This window comes from Scardinius erythrophthalmus (assembly GCF_964197995.2).
Source record: "Scardinius erythrophthalmus genome assembly, chromosome: 4".
Lineage (NCBI taxonomy): Eukaryota > Metazoa > Chordata > Actinopteri > Cypriniformes > Leuciscidae > Scardinius > Scardinius erythrophthalmus.
In genome coordinates, this window is record NC_138224.1 from 1,104,434 (window position 1) to 1,126,933 (window position 22,500).

A 22,500-nucleotide genomic window follows, 5' to 3' on the forward strand; every position below is an offset into this window, starting at 1 on the left:
GAAGTATTTAAAACAAGTGTGTTACAGCTAGCCCCGGGTTAGTGACCCATAAACCCATAACATAGGCTACAGTAAAAGCATGTTCCTTCAGACGTGTGTGTGTGTGTGTGTGTGTGTGTGTGTGTGTGTATGCTTAAACTCATTTCATGTGTTTTCCTGAACCCTCTCGGCTCATTAAAGTGTTAGAGGCCAGAGTCTAACCGTGGGTGTGTGTGTTGGCCTCGAGTGCATGAATAATTCAGCGTGTGTTTGTTAGACTGAAGCCGTTGCACAACAGTCGATATACCTGTCGTGTTCTGATACCTGTCGTGTCCTCTGTGCTCGACACACCTGTTCCGGCCACAGCTCGACCGATGGATCCTCACAGGTGAACGCGAACGCTGAACTCAACGCTGGATCATGGTGAGTTTCTCAGTGTTTACACACTTGACTGCATGGTCAGAATGGCTCCAGATCGCGGGAAGTGAACAGGTCTGTGCACGAGCAGGACAGGTGTGGGTGTGACGTGCGTGTAGAAGCAGGTAAATAATTAGAGCAAACGTTGAGCTTTCTCTTTCTTCTTTACGCGAGGCTCCAGCATCAGTGCGTTCTGATATGATTCATCTCTGACACGTTCAACTCTGTGAGTATTGGGCTTTCCTACTGTAAGTTGTTTGAAAATAAATGGATTCGGCCTAAATATCTTTATTATTGTGTTTAGAAAAAACGTCTCCATTGGAAATGGGAACGTTCCCCTAATGTTATTTTTATAACATTACAGGAACGTTCTCTCTTGGTTTTGTTAACAATAACTAAGAAAGTTGCTAGGAGAACCTAAAGTCACTTTTAAAAACAGTTTACAAAATACTTTAAGGAGATAATTTGCTGCACATACAAATAAAAATATGCATGATCATGAAAACAGCTTTCAGCTTCATATTTTAAATACGTTTATAGCATGAGAGCAGCTGTGAGCATCACTGTGTTAAACGCACTTTGGGAGGCTGGAAAACTGAAGTGTTCTGTGACTGTTCTCTTGTTCATTGTGCTGGATTGGGTTCATCTGATCCTCTGAAACTCAATCCTGTCTCCGTCTCTCCCCGCGCGCGCGCGTCACAGAGGAGCTCCTGCGCGCGCCCTGCAGATCACTAATAATTAACGATCCTCAAGCGTTCTTTTATTGATCCGGACGTTCATTCCTGATCGCTTTTATCGATCTGGATTCATTGAGCCGCAGGGCTGGATCATTTCACGACTCTCGCTGGCGGGACGAAAGACGCGCTTCTCTGGGTGTTCCGCGCGCCGCCGATTCGGACAGTGAGTTCTGAACATCAGCAGGATGACTGTGTGAGATTTGATGATGAATATGAAAACTTTCCCCGTTTCTTTATTAATCATATTTTTCTCCGTTTTAATTTTTTTCTTCCAAATCCTGTGTTAGGTAACAAAAGGCTATTCTACGCGACGTTCGCATTAAGTTATGAAAACGTTACTTCTGAATGTTCTGTTTATAAATGTTTTAAAGACGCATTTTCTTGGTTATGTGTGAATGTTGACTGACAGAACATTCCGTTGTATCATTCTTCAAACATTATGAGAACGTTGCTTTTGAATATTCTCTGAACGTTCTAAAACAAGTAGAAACATAAAAACGTTTTGGAAATAAAACGTACCATGAATGATGTTTTCGTTCGAACGTTCTGAGAGCATTAGAGATAACTTTGAACGAACGTTATATTATCGTCACTGGAAGAATGTTTGTTCTTAACTTTGAGAGAACATTGACAGAACGTTCCGTGTTCTCTCAGACTGACTGTACTTCTGTGGAGAGAGAGAGGAAAACTCTCTGGCACGCTTTGCTTTAGTTTATTAGACCAAAAGTCATGAACTGCCTTTGGATAAAGTTGCAGAAAAATGTCATTGGAATCCAAACTAAATCCAATATATTAGCTGTGTCTGTATAACAATATGGGTCTCCTTCAAAAAGTGTAAAATTAATCTTTGATGGCAGTGATGGTCATTTACTGTTAATAAACCTTCATAATGTGCTATTTTGACATTTGATTTAAGCATGAGGTGTTTAACAGATTGTGTCCTTCTGTCAGACTTGTCAACTGATAGTCCATGTGTTCTGTTTTCAAATATTTTAAGAGATGTAAATTAAATATTGTGTAATACTATTTATATATGTATTATATTATTATAAATATAATCATTATAAATAAAACATAATATGTTTATATATTTTTTGAACATCTAATTTTCGAGCATTAGAATATAATAGTGGGGCTTTCTTGTGGAAATTGTTTTAATTCATTAGAATTTTTCATTACAAATGACATGATAAACATAATGAGTGAAAATTTTATTTGAAAAATAAATTGGAGAATATCTTAGTATTTGGTTGATCTGTCTTTTGCTTTAATGCTTTTAAATGTTGCTGTTTGAGCATTAAAAAAGATCTTAGTTCTTCTCTATATCAGTGTCAGTGTTCCTGAACTCCTGAAACGCCTCCACTGTATCTTGAGTTTCTTCCGGGAACGAACACGTCACAATATTCCTCATTATAATAATTAATGCACAGAATAAAGGGGCGGGGCCTGGTTGAGTTAGTCAGTAGTGTGTTAAACTGGCGGTAATGTTAAGGGGCGGGACATTTCCCAAACACACTCGAAGCGCTCGACCAATCACAACACACTGATCCAGCTGACCAATCAGAGCACAGTGTGCTTTTCAGAAGGCGGGGCTTCATAGAGACAGGAAGTAAACAGAGCGTTACTGACAGACTGGGAAGAGAGGAGCCGCAACAATGGAGAATATGAGGAGAATAATCAACATTCAAGCAGGAAAACCGGTTCTAGTAGAGCCTGAAAAGTACATTAAATGTGTTACAGATCAATCCCTCATGATTTTGCATGTGTGTTTGTGTGTGTGCAGGCTGAGAGTCCACAGGAGCGCAGCCCAGGGGTGCTCAGTCGCATCGGGAGCTGGTTGGCGTGGGGTTGGAGCGGCCCGGCTCTGAGCGGAGATGATCCCGACTCCGAAACACAGCGAGAGGAGGCGTCTGAAGAGGACAACACAGGAACTGCTGGTGCACATGAGAAACACAGTCCTGCAGTAGAGGAAACCGTTCCAGCAGAGAAAAGCCCTTCCCCGAGCCGGAATGCCAAACATCCGAGATCCCAGGTGTGCCAAGAGCAAAGCAGAAGTGAAAACAGCGAGACCGCTGTAAAAAGAAGCAAACGCAGTCAGTCGTTTGAGAGTAACAGATCAACACCTGACTTCTCTGATCAAGATAACACAGAGGAAATGGGACGCAGAAGATCTGGAAGGAGAAGGCGGAGCTCTCATGGAGATGTGGGCGGGGCTAAAACTAAATCACCAACCAGTCCTCAGCCTGATAGTCCTGTAGCAACCAGTTTGGCAACCAGCCCACAGTCGGCATGTGCTGACTCAGTTTTTGAGGAGGCGGAAAACAACGTTCAGGAATGCTCCGGTTCAGAAGAGCCAAACTCAGGTAGCCGTGAGGATTTCGTCCGAGCAGAATGGGTGGAAACACACCTGAGCGAGGCTGATTCCCCGAGCTCACCCGTCACTGAAGCAGACATGGACGAGGAACCCGTGGTGAGGATGACCGAGAGCGCTGAGTCCAAACGCAGGAGTATCAAAGTGTCTCACAGCGAGAAGATCTTTGCTAAAAAGCTGCTGGTCTCAAATGAAGATCCTCAAGTGACGCTTAAAAGCTCTACGGATCCTAAATGGCCGAGATCTGATGAGAAAGCAAGGTAAATGTACCTGTTTAACCAGTTTGTTTGTTTTGCTGATTTGCTTACAGAAATAACTAACAAACACAGTGTACTTTAGAAAGCCCTTTTGTGTTTATTTGATCTGTGGACACTTTAAAAGTTTATGGGTAACACTTTACAATATGGTTCATTAGTTAACATTTGTTAATGTATTAACTAACGTGAACTAACCATGAACAATACATATGTTACTTTATTTGTTCATCTTTTTTAATGTTAGTTAATAAAAATACAGCTGTTCAGTGTTAGTTCACAGTGCATTAACTAATGTTAGCAAGATTTTAATAAAGTATTAGTAAATGTTGAAATTAACATTAAGAAATATTAATAAATGCTGTATACGTGCAGTTCATGCTAGTTAACTAATGAAGCTTATTGTAAAGTGTTACCAGTTTATGTTTAAAATGAAACTTTAACTAAACGTGGGAAAGCTTTCTCAGAGACAATCATGACAAAACACCATGCGTCATGTTGTGAAATATCTCAGGTTCTTGTAATTCCTGTTGGTTAATGTTCTTGGCCTTGTTCAAAGAGCGTTCTGCATTGAAAAGAGGCATTTTCATAACAATAAAGTGCTTGCATAGTTAAATGCCAGTTTTTCTAGATGTCAGCTTTGTGCTTTTCTCCTCCTAAAAGAACATTCACCTAAAAATTTAAAATAAGTTACTCTCACGTCATTCCAAAAACTCTGATTCATTTATTTTGCTGAAAACAAGATGTATTTTGAAGTTCATTCAAGATGTTTGGGTTATTTGTCATTCAGGGAAAGTGATCAGTGATTGTTTTAAATACAATATCATAACAGCAGTCCACGTGACTCCTGCATATGATAGATATGGGAGGAACAGACCAACTTACGGTACCATTTATCACTGATTTACTGTTATTTACTAATAACTTAGTCTTTCTCTCGGTTGCAGCTCGCAGATCTCATCCTCACACAAATCTAACATAATACTTTAGGCTTGAATATTGCGCAAGAGTCTTTTTTAATGCTTTTTTGAAGCAAACTCATTTACTTTCAAAGTAAAAAGGGGAGTGAGAAGTAAAACATCCTTTAAATTATCTAATAATCTTTGCAACTTTTGAAATAATGTCTTGCAGTGTTTTTGTTAGCCACTTTCTATAAAAGCAAATGCAAATGTGCTGAAGAGCGGGAAGTCATGCAGTTTTGGGTTTGTGGTTTGCTTCAAAGATATAAAGAACAAAGGAGGAGAAGCAAGGAAGATAGAGAACGAGGAAAGAAAGACACAATGAGTAAACGACTAATGAAGGGAGTGGATGCTAAACGTCATAGATGTCAAAATCACTTTTTTACCCGTTTGACTTTTATTGTTTGTTATTTTACAGATGTCCAGAGGACAGAGTGGACGGCACTAATGTGAAGTCCGGTCATCAGAAGGGACGAATCGCAGACAAAATCAGTCTATTTGAAAGAGGAGCGACCAAAGCCGTCATTAGCTCCACAAGCCTGCGCCATCTGGATATTTCTCCAGCTCGAAATGTGTCTTTTCGACTCAAAGAAGAAGATGGAAAGCGATCCAGTTCTGCTCCTCCGAAACAAACGGTTAAAGAGAGAGCAATGAATTTCACCGCAGGACTGAGGGGAGAAGAGAAGTTAACGTTGTCGTCCGGAGTGTCTGGTCATGCATTGAATGAAGGACATTTAAAAACAGCTGGTCGTAATGAAGCATCTCGTTCTGGAAGTTTTGAAAAATCTACAGCTAATACCAGCGGAGAACCCAAACCCATAGATCAAACCGACTCCAAATCCATAGATCAAACCGACTCCAAATCCCACAATGCAACAGAAAGCAAACCTGCATCGTCAGAGAGCACTAGTGACTCGAACATGGGGAATAAAGAGTTGGATAAAGCGAGCTGTTCTGCACCGACAGTTTCAACTCCTGTTGACGAGAGCCCACCGGTGAAATCTCCAAGACGGACGGGCTCGCGATCTAAGAGACGACGAAGCAAAGAACCGCTCAGCCCCACCAGCAAGAACAAACAAGAAATGGGTCAAGGTGAACAGGAGGTCAAGGACAACAAGAGCAACACAGCGTGTAATAGAACCCCAAAACCTCTTATAGATGCGGGAGACGTTGCAAAGACCACAGACCAGTATGTGAAGAGCACTTCTGGTGATGAGTTTGCGAGCAAAACGCCTGAAGTTCCTCCAAAGTTGGATATAATGCAAAGCACAAAGGCAAAATCAAACACTGACTCAAAGAGGTTACAAAAGTCTTCAGATATGGACACAGAAGGTCTCAAAGAAATGAAAAGCATGGATGCGAAGGAGACTAGGAATGAAGTGAATATAGAGCGGACAGGCCTTGACTCAAAAACTGAAGAGCAACAGAAAAACAGCAACAAAAAGCAGCCTGTTCAAGAGAGCTCAGAAGGAGAGGGGCGGAAGAACAGAGACACGATTGTAAACACATTGTTTAGAGAGTCAGGGAAACTGGATCCATCTGTGACAAATGAAGAGAAACCACCATCCCCGGAGGACCTGAAAGCGGCCAACTCTAAAGACTTCTTCGTGCCAGCCAATAGCAGCAATGCATCTTCTAGGAACGATGCCAAGCAGAACAGAGAGAGTGAGAGAGATATGTTGGTCTTACCTGAGAAAGACACCACTACGTGTGTGCGTGAAGCGAAAAATACCCATGAAAATGACCCAAGATCAGACGAGGCACAAAAACCATCAAAGCCAAACCATAAGAGTAAAGAAAAAGATAACTATCAGAGTACAGAAGCAACCGAACAACTGAAAACAACTGAGCCACACAAACACAGCAATGAAGTCAACACATCAAAGCCAACCGAGCAAAAGATAGAAGGAAAAATTACACTGAAGACAACTAAACAAGGTAAATCAAAGGACAGCTTAGCCGTAAAGCCCAAAGAGATTAAACAAGAAGACACGACGATTATGGAAACCAGTCAGGGTAAAGAAACCCAGAATACAGACAATCAGACTAAAGATAAAGATGCTTCTATAAGTATGGCACTGGCAACACCGAACCCTGCACTGGTAAAAAAACTAAATGATGAAGCGGACACTATAATTTCACCTCATATTCCACATATGGAGAGAGGCGGTCTCAAAAGAGACGAGCCACAGAGCCAATCAGAGAGGCGAGAAGCTTCCAGTAAAAGGGACTTACAACAACAACAACAACAACAACAACAACAACAACAAAAGACCAGCACTGAAGCTAAAGACAGAGGCACAGACAAAACCAAGAGTAAAACCACTAGTATAGAAATTACATCTATAGTAAATGGAGACATAAACTCTGCAGAGACAGAAGATCAGTTGTCTGATAATACTTTTCCTGTAATACCAACCAATAATGAGAATCTATCTCTGCGCTCTGTGAAAAAGAAGCCCACTTCATCGTCATCCACAGCCAATGACGCATCTATCGAGCAGTCTGGCCAGGCCGGTGAAAAGATTACCACTAAACCAGCATCAACAAATGAGACGGTGTCCAGTTCACCAGCCTCAAGAGATGACAAGAGCACAACTTTAGTTTTTTCTAATGAAAAGGACACAACTCCATCAGACTCAGCTAATGAAAAGACTACATCACCACAAGCCTCAACCAATGAGACAACCTCCACTTTGCCTGCCTCAACTAATGAAAACACTATGCCTCCACTAGCATCAACCCTTGAGACAATCTCTGTTTCATTAGGCTCCAATGATGACATGAATAATTCTCCACCAGCCTCAACTAATGAAAAGAACACAACTCCATCAGACTCAATCAATGAGAAAACCACACCTCCAAAAGCCACACTTCCACCCGCCTCAACTAATGAGATAATATCCAGTTTACCAGGCTCGACTAATGAGATAATATCCAGTTTACCAGCCTCAACTAATGAGATAATATCCAGTTTACCAGCCTCAACTGATGTAAAGACAACACCTCCATCAGACTCGGCTAATAAAAGCACAACTAAGGAAAATACCACATCTCCACAAGCCTCCACCAATAAGACAACCTCCACTTTGCCTGCCTCATCTAATGAAAAGAACACAACTCCATCAGACTCAATCAATGAGAACACCACACCTCCAAAAGCCACACTTCCACCCGCCTCAACTAAGGAGATACTATCCAGTTTACCCGCCTCAACTGATGTAAAGATAACACCTCCATCAGACTCAGCTAAAAGAAAGACCAATGATGAAAAGACCATGCATCCACTAGCATCAACTAATGAAAAGGCAAAGCCTCCACCAGCCTCAACTAACGAGACAATCTCCACATCGCTTGCCAAATCTATTGAAAACACCACGCCTCCAACAGGATCAGCTAAAGAAAAGACCACACCTCTACCAGAATCAACCATCGAGATAACCTCCACATTATCAGGCTCACCAAATGAAAAGACCACACCTTCTCCATCATCAACCGTTAAATCGACCTCCACTTTATTAGACTCAGGTGATTACAAGACCACACCTCCATTAGTCTTAACTAATGAAACAACACCTCCGCCAGCCTCAACCAATGAGACAGCCTCCACTTTGCCAGCCTCAACCAATAAAAAGTCTTCAACTAAAGAAAACGCTCCACCTCCAGCCACAACCGATTCACCAGTCTCCAATGATAAGACTACTAAAAATGAGAGGACATCGCTACCACCAGCATCACCCTCGTTCCCATTACCCTCTACCAATGGAGGGACTATAACTCCACTTCCTTCATCCAAAGAAAAGAAAACTCCATCAGACTCAGCTAATGAAAATACCCCATCACCACAAGCCTCAACCAATAAGACAACCTCCACTTTGCCTGCCTCAACTAATGAAAAGAATACGGCTTCACCATCATCATTGAAGGAAAAGACTTTGCCTCCTGATGCCTCAACCAAAGAGAAGATCTCCCACACATTGCCATCAGCCAGTGAGAAATCCCCATCTCCCTCCAGCAAATCTACAGATCCAGCCACAAGAAAAAAGGAGTTTATCCCCAAACCCTTCCTCCTTCCAAAAATCCCTTCTGCACCTGGAAGCTCCTCCCTGAGCAGGGACTCTCCATCTAGCTGGCTTGATGTGGATCTGCAACGTCCTATAAAGAAGAAGCAGTTGATTTCAGAACCAAAACCTAAGCTCGGCACATCTGTGAGGAAAACCAACCTGGATGCATCGGGGGACATCGACCCAGATGACTTCATTGCAAATGTGAAAAGGCTAGCAATGCCGTTCAATCTTCCCCAACGCAAACACAACCATCATCGCCCGCAACCCCCTTCGTTTGTCCTTCCAGTCATCAGAGAAGACCGTTTAGAGAAACCCTTTGATCCGGAGGAGTTCCAGTTTGGTTTGAGGAGAAGGAGGGAATTTATTTTGGATTTAGCTCCCAGTTCAGTTTGCACGAGCCAAGACACAGAGGCCAAGAAGGAGGACTCCAAACCTAAGTGGACAAAACCTGAGCGTGAGAGCATCCTCACTAGGTCCCTGATCTTCCAGAGGAAAAGGAAGGAGTCTGAAAAGGAAGAGGGAGAAAAAGAGGAGGAGTCAGATGAAAGTAAAACAGAACCAGTGAAAACAAGGTCTCGTTTGGAGAGGTGCTCCATTGTTAGCCTTCTCCGCAGCCCTAGCAAAGGGAGACGCATGGAGTTTTTAAGCCCCACTGAGTGTCCTTCAGATGGGCTGTTATCACCCAGTGATGCTCCTGGCTCTACGTCAACTCCACAATCACAGCTGGCACCAACTGCAGAATCACCCGAACAGGTCATGATAGAGAAAGTCCTTGCAAAGAATGATGGCCGCTCTACCCCGTCTGGTTCCCAGGTTGTTCTAAAACACACAGAGAATGATGGACCTATCATGACACCTGACCTCAAAACAGCTTTGAGAGATCCCACAGTTACTATGTTAACAGACTCTAATGCACCTCTCAGTGATACCCAGACTGGTTCCCAGGTTGTTCTAAAACCTAATAAGGAAGATGGTCCTATGCAAATACCTGACTTGAAAACAACTTCATTAGACCCTCAGGTCACAATGTTAACAGACACTAATTCTCTTCCTACACCTAGTTGTACCCAGTCTGATGGACCTACCATGACACCTGACCTCAAAACAACTTTGAGAGATCCCACAGTTACTATGTTAACAGACTCTAATGCACTTTTACATCCCAGTGGTACCCAGACTACTTCCCAGGTCGTTCTAAAACCTACTAAGGATGATGGACCTTCCCTGACACCTGACCAAGTCAACATGCTAACAGACACTAAAACACCCCCACTTCCCAGCACTATCCAGATTGGTTCTGATGTTGTTCTGCAACCTGATGGACAAACTATAGTAGACCCTATTGTCACTATGAAAACAGATGCTAGCGCTCTTCCACCTCTTCCTTCCTTTGAAGACATCAAGTTGCCTAGTATCCTGGAGAAATTTCTTCCAAAGGAGCCTGAAACCACTCGATCATCAAATACGATCGACCCACTGGTCAGCCATCCCTCATTTATTCATTCATCCATCACACTACATGACCACAGCAACAACACATTTATACATTCAAATACCCAGCTAGCGTTTCTCATAGTGTAAAACATGTCACATATTGCAGTGTTTGTGTGTATTGTGTTGGTTAGGTGGCTAGAGAAAGTGCCTCCATACCTGGTCTAGTGGATCCGAATACGGCTGTTGACGTAGCTGACGGGAAAACCCAAGACGTTACGATTCCACCTGCACCTCAATTTCCAGAAGCCCAAATCCCTCAAGCTAAACCTCAAAAAGAAATCCCAAATGTATGTGTCCATCACCAATGTCTATTTTCTTTGTAAATCCCAGAAATGTGTTTGTTCATATCTGCAATCGCTCAGAAGAATGAAACCAGCATGTTATTCATGCATGTCTGTATTTCTACATGACAACATGAGAAATTTGAAGTTTTAATATGTTTAAAGGGTAAAATATTTGGGACATCGTCGCATCATATTTTTTACTGTCTTTCAAAACAATTACCTGCATTTTTCTCCTAACCACAAAGGGCAAATATTTTATTTTTCAGATTCCAGCAGCTCGTGGAATCCATCGGCGTCCTGCAAAGGTTTGCCAACATTTCAAACTCATGACCTAACAGAGATTTTCAAATATTAGAAGCTGATCTCCTTGTTCTGTTTGCATAACAAGAGCCAAGTTTTTGGAATTTCATGTATGCTTTAAATAAGCACATTAACTCTAACTTGTTGTACCAGTCAGGCAGTAATTCAAAGCGCCCCCATACAGAGAGTTAAGTCCATAAAGTGCTGGGATGATTAAATGTATCTTGTTTCCATCAGATTGTGATATTTGAGCACCATCAGTTCAGCGGTCAGTCCTTTGAGTTGTACAGGGATCAACCTGATGCTACACAACTGCAACTGTCCAGTGTCATATCTGTGAAAGTGGTCAGAGGATGGTAAGCAGCAAATGCGGATGGAGATCAAGTACTCAGTGCATGATGATGATGATGATGTGCCTTTCAGTAGTTTAGATTTAACTGTGCACTTTGGCCTATTGCAGTTGGATACTGTATGAGAAACCAGGGTTTGAGGGACGATGCATCGCTCTGGAAGAGGAAAGCGTTAACGAACTGCCCAATCAATGGGCGGAAGAGGGCGAAGAAACATCTGTCCCAATGGTCATTGGCTCAATTCGCCTGGCTATCAGAGTAAGAAACCTCAAGAGTATCTTCTTTAAAAACATTCTGAAGTAGCGCTGCACAATTAATCGCAATGAAACCGCACGTGATTTGGCAAAGGCTGCGATTATTTTAAGCGCAGCTTGTCAGTGCAGCGGCTGATCGTAATAAATGCTCCATCTGAACACCAGAGGGCGTCTCTCTCACACACACACACACACACACACACACACACACCACACGTAATTCCAGGAAATCCCTATGGGCATCTAGCCTGGCTCCGCCCTCCTGCGTACTTCCGCTCAATTTTATTTCCCTTCAGTACTACGTCTGGGATTGTGGTGTATTCTTTGGTTTTCTCCGATCATTTTTTTGGCGGTCCAATCAGCGAACAGAGGGAGTGGCTGAGAACGATGACATTGAGGTCGTGCGCTAGTTTGAGTTGTAGGGTTACGTCACGACCAATGGTTAGCGATTGGTTATGGCAGATCCAGAGTGACTCTGGGCAGATCCAATAGTTTTAAACTTCAACAGAGTACCCGCCTTGGGAAGTTAACGCTTGTCAATGGAGAGAGGCCAGACTCTCTGTACAAATGAAATGTATGAGAGTCTGGTAGAACCAGGCTAATGATGTTAATGCATCTTACTATCGCTATCTGAATAAACAGAAGATTGAAACCCTTCGATTGATTAAACATGACTAATAAACACACGACTGCCTTATTCTGTGTCAGAAGCTCATCATCTCACAGAAGGAGGAGCTCAGATGTTATTATGAAGTGAGTTAAAAGCATGTTAATGTTGTCTTTTGTTGGACAAGAGGTTCATAAATGCGTATCACGTTTGGAAACATGTTTGACGCGTGTTGCTTTTTCAAATGCACGTTATAAGCGACTCAAACTCGCAGCGCTTTCAGAGTGAGCCGCATTTACTGAGCCGTACGGCACTGACACGCTGCACATTACTAATAATCACAGCCTTTGCCATTTCATAATCGGTTTAAGTGTAAGCGATCAATCGTATTCTGAAGTGTCAAAAGTAACTGGAGTGAGTGCTGTGTTTTTCTGTGTGTGTGTGTGTGTGTGTGTGTGTGTAGGACTACACTCCTCCCCGGATCGAGCTGTTCACCGAGCCCACTGGCAGGGGCAGAAGCTCCGAGTATGTGGATATCACTGAGGAAGTGGGCAGTTTCGGCCTTCCTCTGAACACCGGCTCTATCAAAGTCCACAGTGGTCTGTAAGTTCACAAACACGCCCTGCTCAGACCTTGAACGTTTACTGGGGTGTGTGTTTGGACACTGTTGTTGGGTGTGTGTGGTCAAGTTGAAGCTCTTGACATGCACATCTTCACTATGAATAACTGGGCATGTGATGCTTTGTAAAGAATACCTCAGAAATCAACCTCACACCAGCATGCTAAAAATAACCCAGAATACCTTACCATGATTTGCCTCACACCACTCTGATTTTCTTTCGAAAGTGTAAGTGTGTGTGCGTTGAAAGAGTGGCAGTGTTGTGGAAGGTCGCTTTGAAAGCATAATCATGAGATTCCTGATGATTCATAAGTGTGTTATGCTTTATGAGGGTGTTTGAGTCAGAGGCATTAGTCACACAGCACCATATAAACAATCCCAGAAGCCACTAATCCGCCACTCAGACTGAAGGGCAAATCGTTTATTCTTTTGGTTTCAGTTACAAAAGGGGAATAATAACTACAGTAATGTTTGTGAAAAACTGCCTTGTATAAAAGCCTTGTATAAATAACTTAAAAACACATTGTCAGCAAGAATTAGCATGTTGTTAGCATTATTTAACATGTTGATATCATGATTTTAACATTATTTAGCGTGTTGCTGACATGTTTTAACATGTTGCTAGCATGATTTAACAATGTGCTAACATGCTTTCTCATGTTTTAGCATGATTAGCATGTTGCTAGCATGATTTACCACATTGCTAATATGTTTTAACATGTTGTGCTAGGATAGTGGTCATGCTTTGCTAGTGATAGATAGCTTAAATACTCAAAAGTCTTATTGTGCAAAAGTCTTGACCCCCCTCAATGAAAGTCTATGGGACTTTTCTTAGTTTTGATCGTCCGTTTATCGAGAATCGTAAGTCGGATCAGTTAGGAAATATACAGCAACCCGAGTCAGAACAGTCTGAAGGTCTGACCCAAGTTTGGTGGTTGTAGCTTGAAAAATGGAGTAAGAATAGAGATTAGAGTGAGAGATAGTGTACATACAGATATATACGGTGCTCTGTGATTGGCCGGTTGATGATTGACAGGTGTGGGTTCTCGTCTACAGGTGGTTGGTTTACAGTGATCCAGGTTTCCAGGGACTGCTGGCAGTGATGGAGACTGGGGAATATCCGTTTCCTGAGGACTGGGGTTTCCCGTCGCCGATCGTGGGCTCTTTGAGGCCCTTGCGTATGGTGCGCCTTCACACACTCGCGTTACACACACATCTTCATGCTGTTTCTCCGCTAACATGTGCTTCCTTCACAGGGCCTCCCGAAAGTAGAGAACCCGACGGCAGTGAAGGTGTGTTAAAGTTTCAGTGTCTTCTCAAGCGTCACAGTGTTTACATGCACAACTTGTGTTTCAATCGGACTGATTGATGAATCTGAATATAATGTTTACATGTGAACATGTGATCGGGTTGATGTGTTTTTATAAGTCACAAGCTTCAAATAGGAATATATATTTTGACATGCGCACACGAATATACAGAGTTTCCCGCTGTTTGCGCATAATAATTATTCTCCTACATTGGTTGTTTATTTGTTTTAAACAGCAGACTTAATATTTATCCATTTCTGGTCATAATTTGGAGACGATGAGCGTATGAACCGTTGTGCCGCTGCTTATATTGATCACACAGTAGAAATGCACAGTCGTGTGTGGATGAGAGACTGAAACCAGGACTGACTCTGAGTGACAGGAGGATTATAGGATGACGGGAAACTCATTTATATGACATTAATATGTGCAATTTTTACGTCATCGCACATGCGCAGTCCTTTCAGTTTCGGCTTTCAATCCGATCAAGTGTTCACATGTTCTCTCGATCAGATTAGAAAAGGAATAAACCACATCTTTCAATCCGATCGAAATTTCATTGGGATCGAGCTCAATCGGATCCATTAAGGCGTATTAACGTTTCAGTCCGATTGAGCAGTCAATCCCGTTACTGACGGATTATTTGGTTGCATGTAAACGTAGAGGCTCTTGATCTCTCGCTCTCCTTCAGGCGGTGTTGTATGAGAAAGCCGGTCTGGAGGGCCGTGGAGTTGAGGTGCAGGGAGACGTGTTTTCCTTCTCCGACCCGGACGATCACGGATTGACGGGTGTGGAATCAATGAAGATCCTGGGAGGCCTGTGAGTCCTGAACACTCCTGTGATTTTCATACACTCTCCAGCACTAATATGGTGCTCTTTTCGCGTGCGTCAAAAATGACCTGTGTGTTAATGAAATGAATGTACTATATTTTAGTTCGAAAATGTGTTTTATTTCATATTTTGTATTTTTAGGGGATTTTTTTATACTAAATTATATTTCCACTGTATTTATAATCCATTTATTCACTCTTTGAGCATAGACCTGAAAATTACATTTCCAACTCAAACTGGTAAATCTAGAACGCTTTAGAGCGACAGACTGAAGTTTGATCTCTTTATAAACACGACACTTGGCAGATTATTGCTGAAGTGAAGAAACGTTTTAAAAAGTGAACTTAAAAAAAGTAACAGAATTTTTACGTGTATTGTTATGAAAATGCACAAAAATACTATTTTAAATTTTTAAATGAAATATATATTTTGAAATTCAAAAGTTTTACTCTAAAACTGCAAGAAAATTAAAGCCATAAATCTAAACGAGTCGTGTTCTGAATTTGAGCTTGATATCCCAAAACTGATCTTCAGAGAGATGTTGTTCGGCTGCAGTTCCTCACGCTTCCACTAGAGGAGATTCGTCTCGTTCATCATCTCTGAGCGCGAGGAGCTCAAGTGTGAACAGCGGCGGTTTCTTCATTAGGGCGATCGGGCGACGCACCACCAAAGTGTGAAAGGGACTTTTTCAATCACAATCTCATTCAACCACAGAGTTACGCTAGCAGTCACTCACTGTTGTTCTGCCTCTGGATATAGTCCAATCAGCGCCAAGTCACGTTCTGTGGAGTACCGCCTCTTTTTGGGCGATTTCACTATGGCCGAAAATCGCCCAGAGTGTTCCCATAGACTTACATTCAAAGATTTTTTTTTTCGAACTGCAGGCACTGCAATGCATTCTCTATGGGTTCCGGGAGGGCTCGCACTAACGTGCTTTCGTCATCATACGTAAACAGCGATTGGTGGGAACAAATATACCTCTAATAATATTTAGCCATAAGCTGAAGTGACATCCAATAATTTCCTCAGTGCATAACTTACATTTCACGGACATATTCTCCATCTGTAAATGTTAGAAAGTCAATATTTCCAGTTTGTTGTCATGAGTGGGCGAGCTTTCTGCAGCCTACTTCCGTGAACGAGCGCCGCCGCATGCATGCGCGCCGAACAGACGGAGTGCAATAGAATAGGAGCGCAATTATTCGGACTAAAATATACATTAGCACTAAATTATAAATATATTTAGCTAAAATATTTGTTGTTGAATATTTGTTGTTGTTGGTGAACATAAATGTGCTAGAGAATTTCAAACCTACATGTGTATTTTTATGATATTAGCTTTGTTTTTACTTTCTTTTATTTTAAGTTTAGTAAATGTAACTACTTCTTTAAAAAGCATTATTTTATTTTTAGATTGTAATGTTGCAATGTTAGAATGTAATGTGATTTGACCCCTTTTTTTGGATAGACTGCAGATAGACAGCAAGGTTACACTATGTTTGTTTTTATAACCTTCAATATGAACATTGTTTGTAGGACAATATTGATCAGGATATTAAATTTTTTTTTTTAAATTAAATACAGGTTTTTTTTTTTTATTCAAATAGAAAAATAATAATTAAATACTCAGATTATACCATACATCACCATTTAGCCCAAAAATTCAGATTTATTTGGCAATTGGCTATTTCCCAACCCTACAAGCTGAAGTTTTAGCTAAACTTTAGGCTAATGATAGCTACATTATTATCACTGTTAAATTGTTATTTAACAATTAGCCTACATTCAGTCCTGGATTAATAATTCAGTTTGTTGCGCCCCCCCCAAATTTTTTTAGCACCAGCCGCCACTGAGTGTGAATATTGTTTACAGGATCATTAAACCTGTTCAGATCATCAACATGAGTTATGTGTGTGTTCACACAGCAAGTGCCGAAACCTTTACCAAGTTTCACACCATTCCACTGATGTAAAAAATTCTTAAAAAACTAAACGTAAAATATTCCGGAATGAAGAGCATCTGAGGATTAAACATCTGATGAATGCTTTACTCCTCGACTTGTCTCAGGTGGGTTGGATACGAGCACGAGGGTTTCGACGGGCACCAGTTCATCCTGGAGGAAGGAGAGTATTTAGACTGGAGAGACTGGGGCGGGACGGGGCAGAAGCTGCTCTCGCTGAGGCCCGTCTTCATGGTGAGTCTCTTTACTAGAGGAAAAGGTTCATTATCATTAACTAAAACTAATAAAATGTGACCCTGGATCACAAAACCAGTCTCGAGTCGCACGGGTATATCTGTGGCAATAGACAACAATACACTGTATGGGTCGAAATTATTGATTTTTCTTTTATGCCAAGAATCATTAGGATATTAAGTGAAGATCATGTTCCATGAGGATATTTTGTAAATATATAAAAATGTATTTTTGTGAGTGAATGCAGCACAATCGGCAATATAAATGAACAACTTTAAAGGAGATTTTCTAAATGTTTAGATTTTTTTGCACCCTCAGATTCCCAGATTTTCAATAGTTGTATCTCGGCCAAATATTGTCCTATCCTAACAAACCATACATTAATGCAAAGCTTATTTATTCAGCTTTCAGATGATGAAATCTCAATCCAATGTATATCAAAAAATTCTGTGACTGGTTTTGTGGTCCAGGGTCACAAATATGCTTTTTTTGGAACATTTTCTTTCATGCAGCCGTTTGTGAATGTGAAAGCTCTGCAAAGTTTCAAAGATCAAATAAAGTTATTGTCTCCTAAAAGAAAGAAGTGATTTTCAACTGCATGAAACGAGTCGTCAGTGATTCCAGTCTCACTTCCTGTCACAATGTAACTAATAAAAGCTAATTCACTGCTATGTAACTAATTTGCATAATCCCCGCCTCTGGTCCTGATTGGCTGAGCAGCGTCTCTTAGCCCCGCCCTCAAACACTGTAGTGTATCTGAGACTGGAAGAGTTTGGTTCGTGTTGTTCGTGTGGAGAAGACGCTGTTTTCTGAGATTGATACGGAGAAACCCACGCCATCGTCACTGTTCGTATCACTGAGATCAAGAGCTGAGATTCAGATATGATAATGAGCGTTTGCTTTCTGACCAATCACAGCAGAGCAGCTCTCAGAGAGGCGGGGCTTAGAGAGACTGAATCTCCGAACGAAGCGTTTCAGACACTGAAGTAATGCTGCAATAGAGATTATTAGTGTTTTTTGACCTGGAAAACATTCTTACATCAATAGACATTTACTGGAGAAGCAAAATTACCTCAGATATTAAGAAAAAATTAAATTAAGCAATTTTATGCTTAAAACAAGAACAAATATCTTCCAATGGGGTCAGAAACTTCACTTCATTTTGATGCATTTTTCAGTAAACAAGACTTAATATCTTCAGTATATCTTCAATATCTTAATATTTTGCTTCTCCAGTAAATGTATCTTGATTTAAGAATGTTTGGATATTCGTGCTGGAAAACAAACCATAATTTTTAGCAGTGTTATTTTTTTAATGTAGGTTTTGTGATGCATTACGCAATCTCCGCCGCACACCTGCAGTGTGTGTGTGTGCTCTGGACAATACCAGGAAATGCCAGCTCCACCTTTCTGATCTGAGACAATCCTCCAGGGGCGACAGAAGATCGTAAAAATGCTTTGAATTGGCTTGTTTTTCAGGATTTCTCTTCCCCTCATATGAAGATGTTCAGTGAGCTGGACTTCTCCGAGCGAGGCGTCAGTATGGACCTCCAGGAGCCGCTGGAAAACGTGTCGGACACACACTACGGCCCACACACTCGCTCCATCGAGGTCCTGGCAGGAGTGTGAGTCTGCTTTATAGTTTATTCAGCCAATAGAGATGCTAAAAACATCAACACAGAAGTGTGTATGTCCGGTCTGTTGAGGTCCTCGCACACCGAGTCCGAAGTTTTGGTATAGTGGTAATACCATGGTATTCTGTGGAGGAGCATGTTAAATACCCGAATGAATGAATATTATGAGTACTATTGTACTGTACAGTCTTTCAGGCATTATTAATCTATTATGGAAAAGCAAACATGCTGAATTCTCTCTCACAATGCGTTCACTTCTGCTTCACGCGACACACAGCTCATGACGTGCAGAATATAATATTAGGCTTTCGCTATTCTATTGTTTTATGAGCATAAAGCAGCTCTTTAAAATAAATAAATACAATTAAAAAGAATAAAAACACGTTAAAAAACAAATGCAAAGGATAATAAATTAGGGAAAAAAATAATACAAAAAATAAATTTGATTTATTTATTTTATCAAGTCGTTTATTCCTTTTTGTTTTCCTATTATTACATTTATTTACCTATTTATTCATTTGTATATTTTATTTAATTATTCACTTATTCATTTTTCACACGCTTCTTATAGAAGCTTTTTAGGGTTTCCATCACTTTATGGACTTAGTTATTAAATTATTCATTTTTAATTGTGTATACATTTAATGAATTAAACAGCAATCGAGTAAAGAAGTTTAGAGTTTCATACAGAATCCCAGTAAACTCTTTTCTAGCGCTTCCACAGAACTAATGAACAGGTTTATGCGCATAATTAGCTGCCAACGGCTGGTCATGTGACATAAACGCCCACATGCAAACACACACTCGAACGCCTCGGGCTGATCGTCATTCGGGGGAAACATTTCGTCTGCGAATAAAGATCAACAAAGAAGTGCATTTATGCAAATAATCTGAAATGGGTGGAGATGGAGAGAGAGCGTGAACATGTGCAGCGCATTTCACAATCCATGCGGTTCACTGTAATTACTGTGTGTGTGTGTGTGTGTGTGTGTGTGTGTGTGTGTGTGTGTGTGTGTGTGTGTGAATGTATGTCAGTGAGTGAGTGAGTGTGTGTGTGTGTGTGTGTGTGTGTGTGTGTGTGTGTGTGTGTGTGTGTGTGTGTGTGTGTGTGTGTGTGTGTGTGTGTGAGATATGCATGAATGCAGCACACACACAGGCAGGTCTGTATTTGTCAGGCTCTTCCGCTCTATATGAATGTCATTATTTGGGGAGTAGGTGCAGTTTGAGGATCATGGATGAATATGAAGCTCATTAAACACCGATGACCTGATGACCTTTAAACACTGATGACCTTTAAACACTGATGACCTTTAGGCGTTTCTCCCCTAGAACTGCAGCTGCGTTGTTCTCACGTTAAATAATCTTCAGCGTTCTTGAAAAATGAATTTAGTTGTACATTATTATAATAAATAATTCATCCAGAAATGATGATTCTGTCTCTCATGTTGCTCAGAACACAAAAGAAGAAGTTTAGCACAACGTTCACGCTGCTCTTTTTCATCCAACACTGTCTCCGGCAAAAACCAATATGGATAAAAAACTTAATTCATATTAATATTAATATAAATTAATATTCATCTAAATGTCATATCGCTGGTCACGTATTTCGAACTTCTTTCACCTCTAAGCGAAGAACGAAACGAACTTCGCTGTGAGTGTATCACGGCACTCTGTATTATCTGGTAAATTACTTTTTTTTACTTTTTTACTTTATTTATTGAATGTTTTGCTAAGACTTATCAAAATCATACAACACATATAAACCAACATATACTTTCCACAACATCTCACAATAACACACACACATATACACAAATGTGAGAAATAATTACCATAGTAAAAAAAAAAAAAAAAATGTAGATCCTTGTTCAAAGTAACTCAATGTCTCTTTTTCAAGAACTTTTCCAACTTTATTATTTGATTTATTTTTTCCGCATATTCCAAAATCTAACAGAAAGCATTTTTACTTTTGCTGATTCAAGAATTACAAGATTCAAGAACACCACAACTGAAGAACATTTGAAGACTGGGCTGTGTGCGTCGTGTGTTTAACCCCTCGTCTGTGTGTGTGTGTGTGTGTGTGTGTTGTAGTTGGGTGGCGTTCGAGGATCCCGGGTTGTCCGGTCGTCAGTATGTCCTGGAGAAGGGTCTCTACGGAAGCCCGGAGGACTGGGGCGCGACTGACAGCCGAATCTCCTCCGTGATCCCGGTGACTCTGGTGAGAGACTCTCGTCCCGTCCAAACACACACACTTCAGAGTGTGTGAGAGTGTGCAAAACTTTCCCATGTCTTAAAAATGCCAAAGTGCCCTTAATGCACACCAAACACACACCAAACACACACCAAACACACACCAAACACACACTATCTCCACTGCCAAACATGCTCTTCTTACTCAGTGTTCTGTCCTGTTTCCAGTGCAAATATCTGAAAATTCTTAAATCGAGAAGCATTTACTAGAGGAGTAAAATGACATAAGATATTAAGTCTTGTTTTCCAGAATTAAGTGAGTTTTTGCTTAAAAAAAAGGAAAATGATCAGCCAATGGGGTCAGAAAAATAATGTTAATTCAATCAGGAACGAGATTATTTTTCTGACCCCATTGGCTGATCATTTTCCTTTATTAAGCAAAAACTCACTTAATTTTTTATTAATTCTCCCAGAAAACAAGACATAATATCTAATGTCATTTACTACTTTAGTAAATGCATCTTGATTTAAGAAATGTTTGATATTTGGACTGGAAACAAGACAAAAATATTTTTTTTTAAAGTAAGAAAAAGTGCGAGCGTATCCCATCATGCATTGTGTTCGGGAGCTCTCGAGATGTCGAGGAAAACAGTCCACTGTAATTAGAGACGTATAATTTGGTGGTAAAAACATAAAGTGTTGCACATTTTATTGGTGCAAGGATGAGTATGGTGTGTGTGCGCATGTGTATAATGTGTGTGTGTGCGCGTGTGTATAATGTGTGTAATGCCTATTTTTATCACTTAATTAGAAGCACCACAATTTTAAATGTGTGTTTTCTGTTAGTTACACACATGTAGAAGTTTATTTTTAAATGCAAAGTATTGAAAATATAAGTAAATAAAAGCTCTGTAAACACTTGCATTTTTTGCAAGACTAAAGTTCCACACACACTTCTTGAACACTTGGGCCGAATAGAGGGAATACGTGATGCAAGTAGACGAGTGGTCGAGTGTAAAGACTGCAAGTGTGTGTGTGTGTGTGTTTGGACAAGGCATACTTCAGTAAAGTCAACAGCTTCTGTCCGCAAACGTCTGAGAGAAACGGGATATTCCAGTGTAAAACTGATCCGTGAGGAGTCGACTCCATCTTGATTGATAAAATAAACAAAAGATTGCTAAGTATACGTGCAGACTAATGCAGTCGCTTCAAGTGTGTTAATGATTACACTGGAAAAAGTGACTAGTCGACTTAACTTAAAAAATATTTCTTAACCCGTTGCCTTAAAATGATTAAGTAAATAAGCTTTAATGCTTAATCGATAAATCGATAAATAATACTTAATCATTTTAAGTCAACGAGTTCACAAATATTTTTTAAGTAAGTGAACTGAACACTTTTTACAGAAGTTATTACAAGTATATTTAATAACACTTCACAGTAAGGTTCATTAGTTCACATTAATGTATTCACTAACATGATCTAACCGTGAGCAACACTTTTGTTACTGTATTAGTTCATCTTTTGTTAATGTTAGTTCATAAAAATACAGCGGTTAGTTCACAGTGCATTAACTAATGTTAGCAGGATTTGAATAAAGTATTAGTAAATGTTTAACATTAGTAAATACTGTATACGTGCAGTTCATT

The 22,500-nt window shown here is 40.5% G+C and overlaps 2 protein-coding genes across 2 annotated transcripts in view; one reads left to right on the forward strand and one right to left on the reverse strand.

The window, feature by feature from the left end:
• ripply2 (ripply transcriptional repressor 2) overlaps positions 1–22,500 on the reverse strand; it is a 486,302-nt gene that overhangs the window by 21,180 nt on the left and 442,622 nt on the right. The gene's annotated exons all lie outside the window — the stretch shown is intronic.
• crybg1b (crystallin beta-gamma domain containing 1b) overlaps positions 1–22,500 on the forward strand; it is a gene marked incomplete at its 5' end in the record, with an annotated part of 39,094 nt that overhangs the window by 7,630 nt on the left and 8,964 nt on the right. The window contains 14 exons of the mRNA XM_081363350.1: positions 1,217–1,326; positions 2,917–3,764; positions 5,136–10,263; positions 10,410–10,565; positions 10,829–10,867; positions 11,100–11,218; positions 11,323–11,470; positions 12,537–12,676; positions 13,749–13,875; positions 13,949–13,984; positions 14,694–14,821; positions 16,901–17,027; positions 18,507–18,652; positions 20,753–20,879. Of these exons, the coding sequence (XP_081219476.1) occupies positions 1,217–1,326; positions 2,917–3,764; positions 5,136–10,263; positions 10,410–10,565; positions 10,829–10,867; positions 11,100–11,218; positions 11,323–11,470; positions 12,537–12,676; positions 13,749–13,875; positions 13,949–13,984; positions 14,694–14,821; positions 16,901–17,027; positions 18,507–18,652; positions 20,753–20,879 (7,379 nt within the window). The remainder of the gene's footprint in view (positions 1–1,216; positions 1,327–2,916; positions 3,765–5,135; positions 10,264–10,409; positions 10,566–10,828; positions 10,868–11,099; positions 11,219–11,322; positions 11,471–12,536; positions 12,677–13,748; positions 13,876–13,948; positions 13,985–14,693; positions 14,822–16,900; positions 17,028–18,506; positions 18,653–20,752; positions 20,880–22,500) is intronic.